At 37.7% G+C, this 19432-nt stretch overlaps 1 protein-coding gene across 2 annotated transcripts in view; it reads right to left on the bottom strand.

Annotated features, from left to right (window-relative positions):
• Window positions 1-19432, bottom strand: part of MMS22L (MMS22 like, DNA repair protein) — a 94652-nt gene that overhangs the window by 43534 nt on the left and 31686 nt on the right. For both annotated transcript variants that reach the window (XM_050893818.1, XM_050893817.1), the window contains exon 13: window positions 16446-16955. In XM_050893818.1, coding sequence (XP_050749775.1) covers window positions 16446-16955 — 510 coding nt within the window. The remainder of the gene's footprint in view (window positions 1-16445; window positions 16956-19432) is intronic.

The following is a 19432-nucleotide window of genomic DNA, read 5'->3' as shown; positions in this document are numbered from 1 at the left end:
CAAAACAAAATATTTTATTTCCTTCCTGAAAAATCAGTTCTGTTCTTTATGGAGTATCTGTTGCATTAAAGGATGCTGTTCGTGTAATACATCTTTTTAGTGAAGCAGATTACTTCGGGTACAAAACATCCTCTACTAACATGGTTCCCAACATTTGGTAATACAGAGAGTAGAGCTAATTTTGTGTCATCCAGGAAGAACAGTAGGCTTGCTTTTATCATCATCCCCTCTGAAACACAGTAAAAATCACTGTTAGAATTGATAGTTTATTAGATCAAAACTACCATCAACCATGTCAATTCTGCCTCGTCATGTTAACAGGAAAATGTTTTACGAGTTCTACCACTGGGCATCCATTTAACTTCCAGCACCAGCTATGCTGTAAAACCATGCACATAATTTAGTTGGTGACCTGCGTGTGTGGAAAGCATTATCCAAGCAAAACTTCTCACAGTCTGACAAAATGCTTTGATTTGCACTGTTCAGATGATTGAACAGAGACTTTAAGCAATCATCAACTACGTGAGAGCAACCTATTGCTTTAAGACCAGATTTGATAAAATACAAGTGATTGGATATATACTCCATTTTAAACTTGTACACATCTTGTCCATTAGGCTTAAGCATTAGTAAAGTTCGCATTTATCTTAAACATCATTTTTAGCAGTTTCCCCACACAACACTCATAATGCCTCCATGGTATCCATGGTAACCTCTTTGCTTACATATAGCTTAAAATACACATTCATTCCAATTAGGTGAAGTAAACGGAAAACAGCCATTCATAATTCCTCAAGTTATTGCCATCTTTTCTTTTAGATAGTATTCAGTCTTCAAAACAGTTCCTAGTTTAAGTCTGCCACATGCAGTCGATGACAGATAGGTATGTTACCAAATTCTCTGCCCTGCATCGTGGCAGAACTGATTTAATTACTCCCAACAATATGCACAGTATACAAATACAGGTATCTAATAAATTCCTACATAATTCCAACAATGCAGATTCAATAACTTACTGTGTTTCTCTTCAGTGCAAATGTATTGCTACTACTCTGCAAGGCTTCCTAGAATTTAATCTATTCTTTCTCTATACTATAAAAACCCATTTGATTTATAATAATCTGACACACGCTGCAATGTTTTCCTCACCTCAGACAGGAAACATGCTCAATAAAATATTATTATATATAATATTCCATTGTATTTCATATCAAAACAGAAAGGGATGTTGTTTAAAAAATTTGCAGCACATAATTGTTTAAAACATTCTGCTTCTATGGGCCTGTTTGGTACTTTTTTTAATTCCTTAAGATGCACTCACCTAGTTCGTTTTGGTTTTTTTTTTTTTTTTTTTTTTGAGAAAGCAGCTGATAAAGGCATTTTCTGATGTTTTTACATAAAAACCACTACAGCGAAAAACCAGCATGAGCCTTGGGACACCTACCAGCTCCTACTACTCTGCCTACATTCAGCATGTCATGTCCTTGCTACACAGCATCACCTACCACAGATAGATGACACATTGTTAATAATGTCAGAGGTAACTGTTTAAAGTTTTCTACGCAGCTGCTGAAAGAATTCGGAAACCTTGCAAGACACACAGAGTTAAATGTTTAAGCTGTTTTTCCTATTTTGCTCTTCAAAACCTTAAACTAGAAAATCCCTTGAGTGAAAAATCAGAGAAAGGCTACCATCCCTTCTAGGGTTAAAAGATGCTTTTGTAAGATTTTTAGGTCAGATTAACCTTTTGCTCACAATAGGGCTGGTTATTGGTTTTATTTTTTACTGTCTTTAACACAGGTAAAAAAATCAATATGAAGTGAGACAAAGGGCTCTGAAGGCCCTGGCTACACCAGCTTTTGGTTTGGCTCACGCACAATCCTACAACATGCTGAGGCTGGGAAGGATTAGCCTGCTTGTGTTGAGTAAACCGATGATACTCAATAAACAGTTTCTGTTGTAAACCCCTTAGGACGTGCAAAGCCACACTAGTTGGCATTAGACCAGATAAGCTGCCGAACCAGCTGTAATCTCATTTAGACCTGAGCTGATCCTCCTGTCCTTTCATTCCACAGGATCAAAGCAAAGCACTGAGGAGGCAGCTGTATTATAGCAGCAGTGCTTGCTGGATGCAGCAAACATTTCATAAATTCCTCTCCTTGAAGCAAGCCTGCACATAATCTACCCAGAGCCAGTTCAATCAATGGATTTCTGAATTCATTAGTCTTATTATTACAGGATAACTGTTTTCTCCACATCGTGTGGTAGTTGTTGCAAGCCAACTTTGCAAAACAGCTCTTATTGCTGACCATTTCTTTCTGGTAATGTGCCTCTGCATTTTTGCTGTGCCACATGAAAATGATTTAAATCACTTCAATGCAGTATTTTTTTTAAAGACTGGAAATAAAACCAATTCACGAATATTCAAGTAGGAAGCCCTGAAATATAGTAAATTCTTCCAAGCATAATTACTGGCTACCTGCTTGCGTGCTTCCATGCATCAGTAATAATGACCAATGTTTTCTGAGCTCTATGACAGCAAATGATAATAGCGAAAGCAGAGATTATATCATTGTAGTAGCATAAATACAGACTAGAATTACAGATGTGAAAGGAGTCATTCTAAGAAAAAGATTTCTATTTGCCTTTTACTCTTTGTGTTCTCTGTAATTAAAAAGAAGAAATATTTTCATTGTTAAAGAAATTAATAGCACAACTTTAAAAAAATGGAAAACCACAAAAGCAACAGGTCTTTTTAAACTAAGCAAAAATGAAATCCAAGACACTGGATCAAATAAGACTTGCGGGTGCAACATTCAATTTCTGTACACCATTTGGAGTTTTCACTGGGCAATTATAGCTAAAAAAAAAAATGTTATACTGTAACCTTAAGAGCTTTAGAAGAACAGAATGTAATTCAGAAAATGTGTCAACCGCTCCATTTCCCACCAGTGAAGTCTGCAATATAACACATATTCACAGATAAAGAAAGTAGAGTTAGATTTGTAACTTACACTGCAATAGGGAAATACTGTTAAAAAAATATTTTTCAGTCCTTTGATTTGCTAATTCTATTAATTGCTAATGTAAAGACCTAAGTTTTCTGGTGCAGTTGCATTAGCAAAAAAAAAAAAAAGATGTAAGAAGAATTACACAGTACAGTAGTGATTTTGGGGTCATGTACAGGTAACGTTAGTGATTCTTGGATCACTCCTGGAAGAATGAACAGTAGGCACAGAACTAAATTTGGCCAGAAAAATAGGGGAGGCCGGGTAACCCTTGCAGTTAAGGTAAAAATAGCAGTGTTTGTGACTTACTCTTATTTGCATTATATTGTATATACTCCAGTATAAATATACAATACATTCATGCACACAAACTGAAAAGACGGAGGATCCGTCACAGAGAACTGCTCTGAGTTTACAGAGCACAAGAGAAAGATCCATATCATCTTTACACGCACATCCTAACCTATACTACACAGATCTACTGGACCTCTGTATCTGGCCATTAATGTTTTTAATAAGAGTACGAAAAAACCTGTCCCTGTAATAAAAAGCTTCAATGAAGTATAATAAAATCAGATGTTTAACACATGCAAATGATTTTTAACAGATTACAGAGATGAGATGTTTAGTATGAAACTTTTTTTAAGCACTAAAACACAGGTGTGCTAGAGCATGTCATAGGCAGCTGGCAAAGATGAACAAAAGGTATTTGCACCTATCATCTACAGATGTGTAAAAAAACCCACCACACATCTCTTCCTCAATCACTTAGAAACCATCTGATGTGTTAGTTAATGATTCCCCTCTCTCCACTTCATTCTTCAGACATAAAGGGGTCCCATTTAACATAATCACTTAATAACAGCAAAGTGATGGGTATCAGAACCCTAATTCTTCTAATATTTGCAAAATCCAGCTCTTTGTAATAATAATAACACCATGATAGCAAACTGTAAAACTGTGTAATTATACTTTAATTGTATTGTGAGGCATGCATTAATCACAAAGTTTAAGTACCAAGGATGGAATTATAATAATTCTGTAAAACAAATTTAAGCTAGCTAAGTAGGTCAGAACCACTAGCATGCAACAGGAGACCTCTGGGAATTTATCAGTTAATGGCTATTTATGTGCAAATGAGTGCCCTCCAACCCTCCCAAATCCTGTGTAGCTGAAGGGTATTTCTGTTAACCAGGAGCATGCTTAACCGCTGAGGCATAAATTAAACCATTTATTGGAATTATTTTAATTCTTCTCTCCCCCCACCCACTCTTACTACTCCCTCCACCCTCACTAGCAGCACAATTTACAGTATTAATTTACATGGAGATAGGATTGCTGAAGAGTTTTCAGAAATTACTCTGTTGGGGGGAGGGGGGGGGAGAAGAAGAAGAAGAAAAGAACAAGAGAAAAACTTTCAGTAAGAGACAGTAGCAATGCTATACTTAATCTTCAAATCTTCCAGAGGGCAGGTTGAGTTATTAGAAATTCCAGAGGTTCAGTATCACAGCAGCGCAGTGGAAACCCTTTCATAATGAACTCTAATGAAATGAAATTCTGTTTTATGTCCTCATGTTCTAAACTTGGAGAAGACAATGAAGCTCAAGGGGGACTGCATCAACTGTATTTTCTGTCATAATGCTCAGACTTGTACATATATCAAAGATTTTCTTTCGAGAAAGAAAACAACAAAAATTTCTTGGCTGCAGGAAAAAACACCTTTAATTTTTGAGTTTGACTTGGAAAAAAACTAGTCATTTTTGATGTCTTAGGAAAATAGATACCTTTACAAAATACTCAGAATCAAGATGATTGAATCTTCACTGTGATGTAAAATGGGGATGATTTACAGACAATATAAATGATTTCTCAACACTTATAATCATAGCAGTAATTCAGTACAGTAAGGTAATGCAAGCCTAACCTCAAGATTCACTTTTAGGCATATATTTTCATATGTTTGGGGTTTCTTTTTTCTAAGCTGTCCTGGTTTCAGCTGGGATAGAGTTAATTTTCTTCTTAGTAGCTGGTACAGTGCTGTATTTTGGATTTAGTGTGAGAACAATGTTGATAGCAACAACTAAAACATCAGAGTGTTAAGTAGCACTTATCCTAAGTTAGGGATTTTTCAGTTTCCCATGCCCAGCTGCACAAGAAGCTGGGAGGGAGCACAGCCAGGACAGCTGACCCAAACTAGCCAAAGGGATATTCCATACCATGGAACGTCATGCCCAGTCAGTATATAAACTGGGGGGAGTTGGCCGGAAGGGGCAGATTGCTGCTCGGGCATCAGTCAGCAGGTGGTGAGCAATTGCATTGTGCATCGCTGTTTTTCCTTGAGGTTTTTTTTTTTCTTTTTTTCCTTTTTTTTGGTTATATTCCTTTTCATTACTATTATTATATTTCATTAGTAGTAGTAGTATATTTTATTTTAGTTATTAAACCGTTCTTATCAACCCACGAGTTTTACTTTTCCTGATTCTCCTCCCTATCCCACTGGGAGGGGGGAGGAGTGAAGGAGCAGCTGCGTGGTGCTTAGCTGCTGGCTGGGGTTAAACCACGACATAAGCACACGCACACATTTTCTTGCAAAGCCTAGGGTCCCAGAATAATAAAACAGTAAAAGTTTGATTATCCTAACATCAATTAACCATAGCTCCCTGTAACCCTAAACAGGGTCATGTCTCCCCAATGTCTAATAATTACATTGTAAAATCCCTTGATTGCCTGAATATATTCACTCTCCCTATGACATTTGGATAATCATGGTTGTGCTATAGTTAATTATTATTTAAGAGATGATCACAGTGCTTTACTTTCTGATGTCATCTTTGCACCTAATACAAAACTCCACGTAAATGTAACACACTGAACAAGTACACACACAGCATTTCCTCCCCAAATCAAGCCTTGAATATACAGGTGTGATGTGAATCAGAGGAATTCCCTGGGAGTAAATCTTTGGCAGCTTTAAAATATTTTAGGCAGATACCTGGAACACTTACTGAAGTATTTTCAAATGCACATCGCCAACAGCTAACCAATATATTCCTGTCCAGGAAAACAAAGAATGCCAATGAAAATATTTTTTTTTATTCTCATGGTTGACTTTTTGTAAGGAAAACAAGACTGCAAAAAGCACTAAAAGAAAACCTCATTGTCCTGGCAAGCACATATGTACTTGCCTGTTCTTCCCTTCTCCTGCCCCTCAATAAAAGATGACACACATCCCCGGCTGCAGCGAATGCTCCTGCTGCGTGCATAATGGCTGCCGTGGCTGCCTGTGAGTCCCTGGATTACCACACAGAGAACCAGAAGGTTTCTGTTTCTTAACATGGATTTGCAAGCACACATATTAAACCAGAGACTTCATACCACTCTTTGATAACAGCCAGAAATTAATAAATGAACAGAACTATTTGACAAAAAAAGTTCACTCGTATTTTCAGAAAGAATTAGCACAGCTGTATTATCAGAGCCTGCGACAAGCCCACAGTTACCTCTCTGTTCCCTACAGTGAGGGGCTGCAGCCTTGATTATGTCTGTACCTTCCAGCCATTGGCAGGGTCTCAGCATTGCCCTAAGGCTTTAATTAACCCCGATTAGAGATAAACAAGGCCTTCTGGTTGTGAAAAAGAGGAGAGAATAGACACTACCTTCAGCTTATCAGAGAACTAAGTAAACCACAAACTGCTTTTACCTTTCTCTACTTGCTCCTCCCAGTAACATCAGGAAGAGACCCCCACAAGAACAGGAGATGATGCACGATGTATGTGTTGCAGAGTATGCTCTACTCTTTCCATTTTGTTTTTAGGGAGGATGGGGTGGCCTACTATTTCAGGCTCATTTCACCTTAGACGCATTTTCACTGTCCCTGGTTTAGTACCACTGGAAAGAAAGCTGGAGCATTTCGGCATTGGCAATTAATGGCACTTGGACTTGCTCCAAGACAAACAAAACATGACAATGCACATGTACATGCCCTGTATCAATTAGCTTTCTTCAGAAAACATCTAAAAAAGCATTTTCAGAGTAGTTTTCTAGACAGATTTCAAGACTTGAACACAAAACCACCAAAACCCCAGCATCCTCTTCAGCAGAGCCACTGTGCTGCGCACGCAGTACAAGCCACCCTCACACTCCCACCCCAGAAATGCCAAGAACTAGTAGGATACAGAAGCACTAAACAGGTTCAACTTTTTTTCTCCCTAATAGAAAGGGGAAATTAAAAAGAGTGCAGATGCTACAAATCAAAATGAATGACAGATTTCCAAAGTTAAATTTTATGGCAGATTACAGTTTCAGGTACGGTTTCTTTACCTTCTGATCTCACTGAGTTTTTGTTCTGTAAGGAAAAGCACAGAATACTGTTTAGGAAGCATCCTTACCAATCAATCGCCAGCCGCATCGAGCACTCCTTAATATCAAATCACAGAAAGATAAGTGAAGGGCTGGGTAGCATCTCGAGAGTCATTTAAGGAGTTCATCTCAGAAGTCTGGTAAGCTTACAAAGACTACCTTCTGGCACATGTTTGTCTAATGCATTGTCTAAAAAGTAAAAAAATGAAATTTGATTCCACAGCGCTCTCTTGCAGCCTACTCTAAATAACCACACTAAACTACTGCCCCAAAATTAAGCCGATTCCTTCTTCAATGGCATAAAGAACAACAGACAACTTGTCTTCTTTGCAACATCCTTTTACATACTGGATAACTTCTAGCATGTCTCCCCTCAACCTTTCCTAGCTAACATCAGTTCCATCAAACTCCTACAAACTGCCTACTCTCATCATTCACTTCTGTGACTCTCTCCAGTTTTCAATTTATTCATAAATGTTTTGTAAACTGACATGTCCAGAACTGCATACAGAACTACAGCTAAAGACAAAATAAGTAGCTCCTCTCACCTGCAGAAGTTTTAACAACACACCCCACAAAGATATTTAAATTTATTTATTCTTAAGCAAAGTCGCATTAAGTCCTGCTTCCTAATATCATACAGGCTGTGTGCATGAGACAAAGTCACTGTTAAAAGTTAGCCAATAGACAGATTTCAATCAAATTTTCTTACAGCCACTACGGTCTTACAAATTCATGTAAATAAATATCCATGTAAATAGAGATGAAAACACAAGTACCATGCCTGCCCCCGACTCTCTTTTTAAGATACAAGGAAATCCATTTGAACTACCATTCACAAACAGTTTTGGTTTTCCTCCCTATGCCAGGCAGAAACTGTGCTAGTGCAGGGAAAATACTGGACCTTGTTGCAGCCATCTGTGCTGAGTGGGCAGCAAAGTCTACAAGCAATGGCAGGATGGACAGATGGGGTAACAGCTATGGCAGCTACCTCACTTTAACCAACCCCAGCTGTGGAGATCCCTTTTGTTTTTCTCACCTCATGGTGCATAGTACATACTTTCACCATACAGCTGCCATGCCAAGTATTCCATATGTTGTATTAGCATTTCTCCTTCCTAATTTCAGTACTTGGCCTTCACTATTTCCTCCCGCTGATGATCTTTTTTTTTTTTCAAAATATCAAAGTAATTTTAAATTCTGGTTCTGCTTTCCATTTGAACACAGAGAAATGCCCTATAATTTTCATCCACATACAAACTCAGACAAACTCTGTAACTCATTTTCATCTACTACAACTAGTTGTGCTAAACAGTTCCTCATTTTCAGTGATCTGAAGTGATACCATTAAACACTGATAATACTAAGATAATACAAGTAACACTGAAGCCTCACACTGATTACGTTCTTTATGAAAATTTTCTCTCTCATTCCTATAGACTCACACCATTTTATAGAAAACTGTTTGCACTTGTAAGGCTGCTGTTTTCTTTTCTCTTCCTTTTTTGTTATGATTCCCAGAAACAAGTAAACTGGAAGTTGTTTTATGTCCTAGAAGAAATTTCATCATGAGAAAAAGCATCCCAGGGGAAGAAGAATCAAATAGTGTATACCCAGAAAACAGTAAACAGAAAACACAGAATGTATTTAGATTCATCCCTTCTCTTCATTTAGTCACTGGTTTCATGAGAGCACCAAATTGCTTTTGCTGATGAGGTAGTCCCATAAGTTAGCAGTAACAGAAGCTGATGCCGGTAGGTTACAGCTGCCAGTAAAAGAATCTGAAACAAATTTGGAAAAAATTTATCATCATTGTAGCTATTACTCAGTTTCCAAAGCACCAGTGATGGAGGTGGGGGGAACAAAACCCAAAAGCTCGTCCTACTGAACCACTGAACTGAATCTTTCAGAACTGCACAAACTACTACAATCTGTGTTGTGTTCAGCACCTCACAGGTGCTTTGCTTGCTTTTCATTTTCCTCCATTAAGACAAGTATATTCATATGTTCAGTTAGCATAAGGATTCTCCTTCGAGTTCATTCGGCTTTTTTTCTCCACTTTAAAGGTCAACTTTCTTTAAAACACGCAGGCACAAATTAATTCTCCTCTCCAGAGATCACCTCCTTTCACAGGGGCTAGCAATGGAGAGAAGAGTACAAAGGGAAATATTTTGTGTGAAGCAGACACACACGTATAGTTCAGTGCACGTAGACAACTCGTCTAACTGTTCTTGAAGACAACAGTGGCTTGCTCTTGTCCCAAAATGTACACTTGCTATTTTATCAATCAGGTTTGCGATTCTCTGCTAAGAGCAGAGACCAGAAACATACGGGAATAGATGGGCAGAGGCACAGAGTGCACTCTGGTATGCTAGAGAGCCTGAGAAAATCGTCCCGAGCCGGTCTCCATGCTTCTGCACAGACTGTCAGTAGGAGGCAGCATTGACTCTGACAGCAGCAGCTCTGCACCGCAAAGTAGTTGGGAGCTAGCTTCATTCTTCTGTCATTATATAAGCAAGATGACACTGTTCTCTAATCCAGCCAAAGCTGATAAGTACCATCAACCTGTCACTTCCTACATTTCAAATTCTAACATTGCAGCATCAAAGAGTTTTTACATTTCGATTTCTTTTGCTGGCAGCGGTCGGTAGCCTCTCATTCTCCCACGGTGTTCTAATGCAGCATTTGCACACCGGGGTTACTCCCAGCCTGAATAGCAGGTCATCCCCTACTCACTGAGCTCATCTGCGGCCCATGTGCTAGGCAATTTAGATCCAATCAGCCCTTATTTAGCTCAAGAGTAATGAGCAGCATAGTGACACAGACTTAAGCCTGACCCTCAGGACACTGCTCATCAAGCAGTAAAACTGTGACAAAATCATTCATCTTCCACCCGCTGGCAAGAAATAATACTCGCACTCACTGTATTACTTTTTCAAGATATAGAAAAAAAAAGTCCTGAATTTTCATGATGTGAGACATTAATTTGCAGAAAGCTGAATTCCCTTAAACCCCCCTGTTGCTATGAGCTCACCAGGGGGAAATAGGCCTTAGGAGACTGAAATGGAATAAAGAAAATTGCTTCAGCTTTCTGTTCATTTTAAATAAGCCTTAAATCTGACAAGAGATATCCTAAAGAGAGAGGAAATATATATCTTGTAAGGTAACGAAGAAACAATCAAAATTAAGAGATTAGAAGACTACTTGCGTATAATAGTTTTATTGGCAAAAGTATTTTTTTGTTTAACATTCACAACAAAAAAAATATTCCATATGAAAAGCCATTCTCACACCTCATGTGAAGAATAAAAGAAGGAAAACTGAAAGTTAATTTGGGGAAAATAGTTTCAAAAGTGAGACACTTCCATCAGAAAACAAATCTGCGCTTTATGCCCTTCAGGGAGCACATATTTCTCTAAACAACTGCAGGGTCCCAAGCAGCAGGTTCTCAGTACACCTGGATATGATTTTACTCTCTTTTTTTGGTGGATTTACTCTTTCACAACAGTAAGTCTTGTACTGCTGTCAGGTAGGCCACAGAAAGCTTATGTGGATTAATTTTTGGTAGATAAAATGGATACAATGGATGAAACACAGAAAAGTGTTTCAACCTGTAGCACAGGGGACAGAGCTGTGTATCTTCATGATTGATGTCTGAGTAGTAGACCTTAGTTTCTTTAGCTTTGGGTGTCCACCAAGACTGGCTTTGTTTGGGCATCAACAATCAGAAGGTCCTTTGACAGCATTTGTTGTTTCAGTTTGTTGTTACAGTGATTCCAGAATAGAATAGAATTTTTCAGTCAGAATGGACCTACAATGATCATCCAGTCCAACTGTCTGACCAATCCAGGGCTGACCAAAAGTTAAAGCATGTTGTTAAGGGCACTGTCCAAATGTCTCAAACACTGACAGGCTTGGGGCATCAACCACCTCTCTAGAAAGCCTGTTCCAGTGTTTGACCACCCTCTTGGTAAAGAAATGCTTCCTGATGTCCAGTTTAAACCTTCCCTGGCACAGTTTTGAACCATTCCCATGTGTCCTGTCACTGGACACCAGGGAGAAGAGACCAGCACCTCCCTCTCCACTTCCCCTCCTCAGAAAGCTGTAGAGAGCAATGAGGTCGCCCCTCAGCCTCCTTTTCTCCAAACTAAACAAGCCCAAAGTCCTTAGCCACTCCTCATAGGACATTCCTTCTAGCCCTTTCACTAGCTTTGTTGCCCTTCTTCTAAGCCAGATGCTCTCTATTACATCTTAAACACCAATATGAAATTGACTTTAATCAATTATTCAGCTTTCACATGGCCGCCTACTGATTCACGAAAATAGACAGCGAGAAGTGGAAGTGAATATTCTTGCAAACCAGAACCAATGCTAGACATACACAGGAACTTTCTATAAGCAAAGTATTAGGTACACAGCTCCAGTGCACACTATATCTCATTTCATTCCTTTGTATAGTAATACTCTCAGAGCAGAGGACACACAATCAAAACATGTCGGTTTTAGCTAGTCATCTTTGAAGATCAGAATACAAGGGACAAAGGTATAAAACATTATTTTAGACCAAAAAAATTCCTGAAAAGAAAAAAATCTCAAATCTCACAAAGTAGGAGGAAGAGAAAAGAAATTCAGTTTTAATTACCAGAGCCACACCTTAAGGCAACAACTGTAGCTAAGAACACATCCAGTATTCCCACATAAGATGGTAACAGATTACTTTTAATGATTTAGACACAGCAAAGCTCTCAAAATGCTGCTATATTCTAAAGCAGTGCTTGCTTCCCATGCTCTAAAGCATTTAGAGACTAGATTTTCTTTATACTCATTCAAACCTCAGTTTTATTAATAGAATAACTGAACTTTAAAAAAAAATAATCTAAAAATACTTTAAATCATAGGTCAAGTTAGCACAGCAAGGCACGCTTGCTCCCCAAGCATAAGATCTATGTTGTGAAGTAAAAAAGGAAGGACTTAATTCCTTTTTCCACACAGGTAAACAAAGTTCATAGCAACTTTCAATGACATTCTAATGGTCATTCATTAAGCCTGGGAGATCTTAGAGCCAAACTAAGATCTTCTGACTCTCAGTTCAGTGGTTCAGCACAGAGTTGCCCTCTGTGCTTATCAGGACATCACAGCTGGTAGCTCTATACTCACAGGATGGGATGGGTAAGAGAAGACTCGTGCTCTTCCAAACTCGTCTGGATACAGTTTTCAGAAGTTCAACATCAGAAAATATATTTTACAAAGGCTAACACTAAAACCCCTGAGGGGGGAAGAAAAGAAGGAGGGAGGGGGGAGGACCTTTCTATTCTCCTCCTGAGCTTATCTGCTGACTTACATGGTAACAGAGAGGGGGAAAGAGGCTTCTGTTGGTCTCAGAAAGCTTCCCACAGGCTGTTTTGATGGCAAGTATAACGCAAAAAAAATTACAAACGACTATACATTTCCATAGCAAAGATATACCGGATAATCCATTCCTATCGTGATTTCTCTCACAACCTCAAGGCTAGACACACTCTAACAGACAGAAACATCCAGCTCTGCCGTTATCCATGGCCCAATTATTAATGTGACTTTTAATTAGAGACAGGTTTACTTCATTAGTATTCCTGTTGAGCCTATGAAATTTACACACTGAAATTTTCAATAACTTTTCACGTCCTTCAACACTGGCAGAACAGTACAAATGGGTACAAATACGCAAGAATTGTTTTCAAAATGGAATTACCATTTATTATGTTATTAGGTTTGTGGTACTTCTCATTTCTCCTATGGGAATCAGTATGAAGTCTCCCTGAAACTAGGCAAAGATGTTTGGAGTACAGCAGTGATTTTACACCTAGGCATGTACTTGCATTTTATAATCCTGTAACTCAGTGCTAATACACTACAAAACCCAAATGCCAGGATGATGATAATGAGAGAAAGCTCATGTCAGAGCAATACCTGATTACAATAAAAGACATTTTAACATGTTTCAAGCACTTCTGTTAAGAGTAACATATTGCAATGCCAGAACCTACTGTTTCCAGGCACTCAGCAGACTTTTCTGAGTCTGTGTCCATATTTACAGCGAGTTCTGTCAAATCCATTGAATGCTTGTATTTTTATTAACCTAGGGTTTCTTTTTGTGTCATGAGGCACTCAGATGACGGGTAGTGATAGAGATTTGGAACAAATTAAAGCACACATGGGCAAGCATCCTGCATTTACCTTTCATTAAAGAGAAAAAAAAAAAAATCAGGATTCTAAAATACTGCTTAAAAACAGAAACAAAAAAGAAAGGAAAAAACTTATGTCTGAGCTAGAAGCTGAATGCTCCAAGTAAACATAGGAAGGAAGCGCTTTGCATTTTTATTTTGGGGAGTTTCTTGATTGTTTACTGTTTATTTTACATATGGTTTTAAAAAGGAGACTGTATTAAAATACAATCTTACACTTCATACTGAATCTCACTACGAAGATCAAATACTTGGAAGTGCCAGCAAGTAGCATCTTGTTTCCAATTATCCACTCACCACATATCAAAAACTAATAAAAATGAGTTCTCCTGCCAAGTCATAGTTCTATTTAAATATATGGACACCAAAATAATCATAATGATAACAAAAAAAAGTGCTTTATAAAAAGCTTATTTAAAACAGTCTAAGCATAGGTAAATACAACAATCAAGAGCTACCAGTACTTTTCTAGCAGACAAGAAAAATACAAGAAAAACCTAGAAAGGGTTATTTTAAAACACAGTAGTGTAAAAATGGTGAAGGTGGGGGTCTCTTTTCAGATGCCTTTTAAGAAAAATGAAAGGAAGAAATCAGGCGCACTTTCAAAACCTTATATGCCAAGTTTTAGCCCAGAGCAAGTTTTCACTGCTATGTTACAAACACTTGAAAATAAAGGCTTATAATGGAAATGCTGACAGACCCTTAACCATAGCAGCACGAATAGCTATAATTAAAGAAGAACTTTTGGCTACACCTCACTCTGCAAATGAAAGATTGCCATTTTTACAGTATCCTCAAATAAAAGCAACTGGGAAGCCTGGAATGCGATTCTAGCAATCCAACAAGATATGTTAAAGGGGACTGCTAAAACTATTTGACATTTTAAGCTTTAAATACTGAGACATTTAGTTAACATAATCAAGTCAGTATTTTCATAATGCTACTTCATCAGCAATAAAGAATGCTCCTGTGAGCCATCATCTGGGGTTAGCAGAAAGTGGCACATGAAGTTATTATTTCCTAACAGCCTAGAGGGAGCCGCTTCTCTCTTTAATCAGTAATCTTCAGTGATCTCACTTCCTTCCTACCTGTAAATTCCCTGTCATACAGTCATAAAATTATTAGAGTGCAGTGTACAGAAAAATTACATTTAGGAAAGGCCTACTATCTTATATCTGCCTGGATTTTAAAAACAGGAGAGAGAACAGCATTGAGACCATTTCATCCTTTTCCGAGTTTGCAGACAGACCAGGCCTAATCAGTCTGATTAAGCCAATAATAGTTTAACATCTGGTTGGCACAAAGTCATCCAAATCTTTTGAACCAAGAAAGTGATTTTATTGTTGTTTTACTTCACTAAAAACAGAGGACTATTTTCAGTGAGTCTGTCAAAGTGGGAGAAAGAACTAGTAACATTTTCCTCTTTCATACAACCTAAAGATCAAAGCGTTTTATAAACGTTAAGGAACTAAGTTTCTCTGTAGATGGGATAAATAGGCAGGTAACAGTAACCAAATGTATAAATACAGAAGCTGAAATAAAGAACTGTTAAAAACAAGGCTCTAAATCTCTCATACCAATTAGTATTTGAGCATGTTGGTAATTCAAATATTTCAGCAGACCTGCTTTTTCTAAGAAAAGGTACGAATACTGTCCTGTACCTTGTCTGTGATGACCTGAGAAGTCTGTAATGAACTTCTATGCCCTCCTCTCTGTGTTACAAGAGGACCACATAACCCCCAGTTCTGGAAAGCTTGGAAATAATGCCAAGTTATGAAATAGCCAACTTTTTTACCAGTCTCAAATTTCTCCCTATTTCATCTTTAAAAACAACACAACAAATGCTGTGTATTAGCTAATGGAGAAAATGTCAAAGTATTTTTGAAGTCTCCAATTTATTCCAGTAAATACATTCAGTTGAACTGAAATAATAAATAATAAATCAACTAAACTTAGTTTCGTGCTTCATCTTTTTTCAAAAGACTGCCTGAAAAACAGTTGTCTTTGGATGTATAAGCTATTGACAGCTGCAGTCAAACTACTAGACAATAACAAAGAACCTAGTTAAAGAGAGATCTTGCATATGGGCCTCACTATTCCTATTATGCGCTCTTCCACAGCTCTTTCCACATATTTCAGTCTTGCACATTTGAAGTAATGGCAGATCAATAGCTGCCTCTTAATATCTTATTAAAAACAGCAGTTTGGGCTTCAAACTGGAGGACTACTTCTCAAAGACATCAATAGACAAAAATATGCTTATTGAAGGGCACTGTGGATGTTGAAAACTGAACTAGTAGATCAAAGCAAAACTGCTTGAAAGTGGTAAAATATGATTTCCTTCTTTCCTTTCGAACCCCACACAAGTATTTAAATCTCCACAACCGTTGTATTTGATTGCAACCTTGGTGAAAGAGAAAAAAATAGAATGAAGAGTCTGAAATATAGAATAGATTCACCAAAGAAAAAAAAGGAAAAAAAAAACCCAAACACCAAAACCCCCTAACTTAAGTAATTTAGTACAGATAATAATTTTGACATTTCCTGTGCCAAAAGAAAGATGGTATTGTCTGAAATAGTAGCAACTGGATGACTTTCTACAGAGCCACTAATTCATAACAAGGTATCAGGGATGTCAAACCTAATGTCCTGAAATAGTAAGGAAACATTTCTAAGATTCTAAATGCAGTGAGGTATTGGTGGATTTTGAAGTTTAACATATCATTCACAGTCCTCCAGAGACTTCTCTTTCCTTTTACTATATTTCAGTAAGAAATTAACATGAACTACAGTTTAACCCTAAACACAAAACCAACATGCCAGTCTGTAGCCACAATTTAACTAAATAACTTACCGAAGTCTGGCTAGAACAATCTGAAGAAAATTTAGGACCATACTCAGTTCAGTTCCTCGACAAGCAGGCAGCAACATAGTAAAGCCATCATTTAGCAACTTTTCCTCAGAAAGGCTCAAGTAGCAGCTGGTCTCAAACACTTCTTGGACACCATCAATATAGGTTGAAAGTAGAGTCCAGAGATTTTGTTTCTGTGTGTAGTCATTTTTGGTTACTAAAAACTCCTTTGCCTTCTCATGGAAAGAATTTGAGAGTTTCTCAGCTAGGACACTAATGTCCATGTTCTTCTCAACATAAATCAAAAGGAAAGCAAAATGACCTCTCCAGATGAGAGCTCTCTGAGACACGGTGACGGAGGATGGAGTCAGGAAATCCAAAAGATCCAACACTCGACTCACTATATCTTCTGTCTCTGCAACAATTGCCAGCATGAGGAACAGGTTAAAAAAGTTCTGCAGCCCTACTTCTGTCAGCTCCTGCATTCTTTTCCGATGGAACTTGGAATAAATTCTACATTAAAAAAAAACAAACCAAAAAAAGAGGAAAGAGAAAGTTTCTTAAAAGTATGCAGTTTTCTATCTGCTTGATAGACTAAAATTGTATTTTCATGCTTTTAGTTTACAGTCATCCTCTTCCAATAACCCTTAAATTTTAAATATCCTCTTTTCCCTCCCCTCTTCTACTCTTTTGGCTGGAGGAACAAACATGGTACTTCATTTTCTGCTCCTAATACAAGGTACACATTAAGAGTTTTCAATCCCAGGTACAGCCTAACCCTTCTCCTTTACCCAGCCTCTAGTACAAAGTTGAGCACAATGTTAGTAGCAGACTTTCTCTACTTTGTCTGTGATGGGTGTCCTCCATACCATGCCTTCACATCAATCAAATTTAGCCCATGAGGGCTGCTAGGAAAGGAAGTTGCCAAGTGGCATCCCTTCACAACCACAAACAATTCCTGTACCCCAACTTCTTCCCTAGAAACTCCCTTATTTTCATGTGGCACAAAGAAAATTCCAAAAAAAAAAAGACCAGGGACCCTCCTTCTTTTAGCTACTGATTGCTGTTCTTATGTTATACTACCATAGCCACTGTGATCAAAGGCTTACCTACCTGCAGTAAAAGGGAGAGGAAGATTTCTGATGGAAAGCTCCTTTTCTCCACAGTGTTTCACCAAAGTCTGTACTGACCTGTATTGCATACCTACTGTATGGACTGTGCACTACAAGTTTGGGAGAAAACAGGGAAACTGAGGCATTTGGGAGAGAAACCTCTCTCCAGCAGGAAGATGTTAAGAAACTTTAAGCTGTATTGCTTATATGACAGTGCTCAAGTCATACGTAGCTGATGGTGAGAAGCACTGCTACTTTGCAACTTTAAAGTGGTTGACAAAAAGCAGAAAGCTTTTACATAGGCGTCTTTTCTGTGACCTTTGCTCTGATCTGGACTTTTAAATAAATGTCACCATTCCTACAACAGAGGAGTAAGATGAAAATGGCTTGCTTATCTTTTTGATTTGTGTGTTTAAAACCTTGCGTATATCCTTCACCTTTAAAGTAAGTTCCACATACAGTAGTTAAACATCCATAAATGCTGTTTTCCTATTCTGTCACCTGGAAAAATAGTTGGAAGTGGTGCTCAGGTTATCAAATCTAGCCACCAAAAATTACAGCAAATCCAATTAATGTTGTTTAGTAGTAAATTACTACTGACAGGCATTTACGTTCTTCATGCATCAATTAATGCTTGGTTAGCTGCTGAAAACAGAGTTCATCCCAAAATCATAGCTGCAGGCTGTTAAATTTTGCTACTTGTGTAATTGATTTATTCAAGGTAGAAATGACGGATATTGGTTGAGCAGTCTGACACAGTGTGTGTTTTGTATTATTATTCCCTCTCTTAAATTAGGGAAAGTAACAACCTATAATAGCACAAAAATGTAAGTATAATTTGTTTTCAGTAAAAACAGAGCAGGCTAATTAAAATTACTAACTAAAGCAAGACACTGATTCAGCATCCAACAACATGTTTGTTTCTATGTAGCTGTAGTACTTCTTAAACCCGAACTTTACTGACTGTAACAACTTGTGAAGTGTACACAGACATTAGGCATATTTTCCCTTTCTGATAGCCAAGATAACCCTTCTTTCTTGGAAGAAGCATACCACATAACGTTGTAAGGTGTGCATACACATGTGCATTTTTTATATATTTATTACTTGCATACAAAAAGATTTTATTAAGTATTAATAAAATCTTTTTAAAAAATCAAAACAAAACTAATTCTAAGTCTTCTATATAAAATGAAAAAAAATTTTTAAAAAGTTAGCACTTTTAACATGCTGACTTTAACGTAATGAGTACAGTCTCATTGCTATAATAAAAGTTTTAAGGATTCAGTAAGTATACAAAATATCAGGATTTTGATTTAAAGCATATATATTTTATGTTTTTTTAATATCATGACCGACCATACCTCTTAATGAGTATGTTTCAAAATTAAATGAAAAATTAAAACCCTCACAAAAAAAATATTGTGAGAAATTTTGGAAACCATGAAAAAGAAAGTGGAAATATAAATGAAATTGCAGGTCTAGCAAGAGCCAGTCTGCATGTTCTTGGACAACACATGGCTTACATGCAGCTCAAACAGAATTTCTGTGCTTTAATTACATTACCTGTCTGGCAATAGGGTTGTACCACTGCATAGGTTGCCAGTGTACCAAATTCCTGGCCTGTGGGACGAAGTAAATCATCACAGGCTATGGATGCCAAGGTGATTCTTGGACCCAGCTCCTGGACCCTATCACAGCCTCAGCTGGCAACAGAAACTTCAGGGAACAACTGCTTTCTTCAAATTATGAATCACCCTGGATCCCTCATCCCCTTTACTTTCTCATGAGCACAGTACCCCCACCCTTGCTTTGGTATGTGGCTAGAAGGGCCATGCAGTCTGACTAACTAGACCTCTTACAACATGAGACAAATCA

Source organism: Gymnogyps californianus, chromosome 3 (genome assembly GCF_018139145.2).
Source record: "Gymnogyps californianus isolate 813 chromosome 3, ASM1813914v2, whole genome shotgun sequence".
Taxonomy (NCBI): Eukaryota; Metazoa; Chordata; class Aves; order Accipitriformes; family Cathartidae; genus Gymnogyps; species Gymnogyps californianus.
The sequence above is the reverse complement of the archived record's forward strand: the minus strand, read 5'-3'. Positions and strand labels throughout refer to the sequence as shown.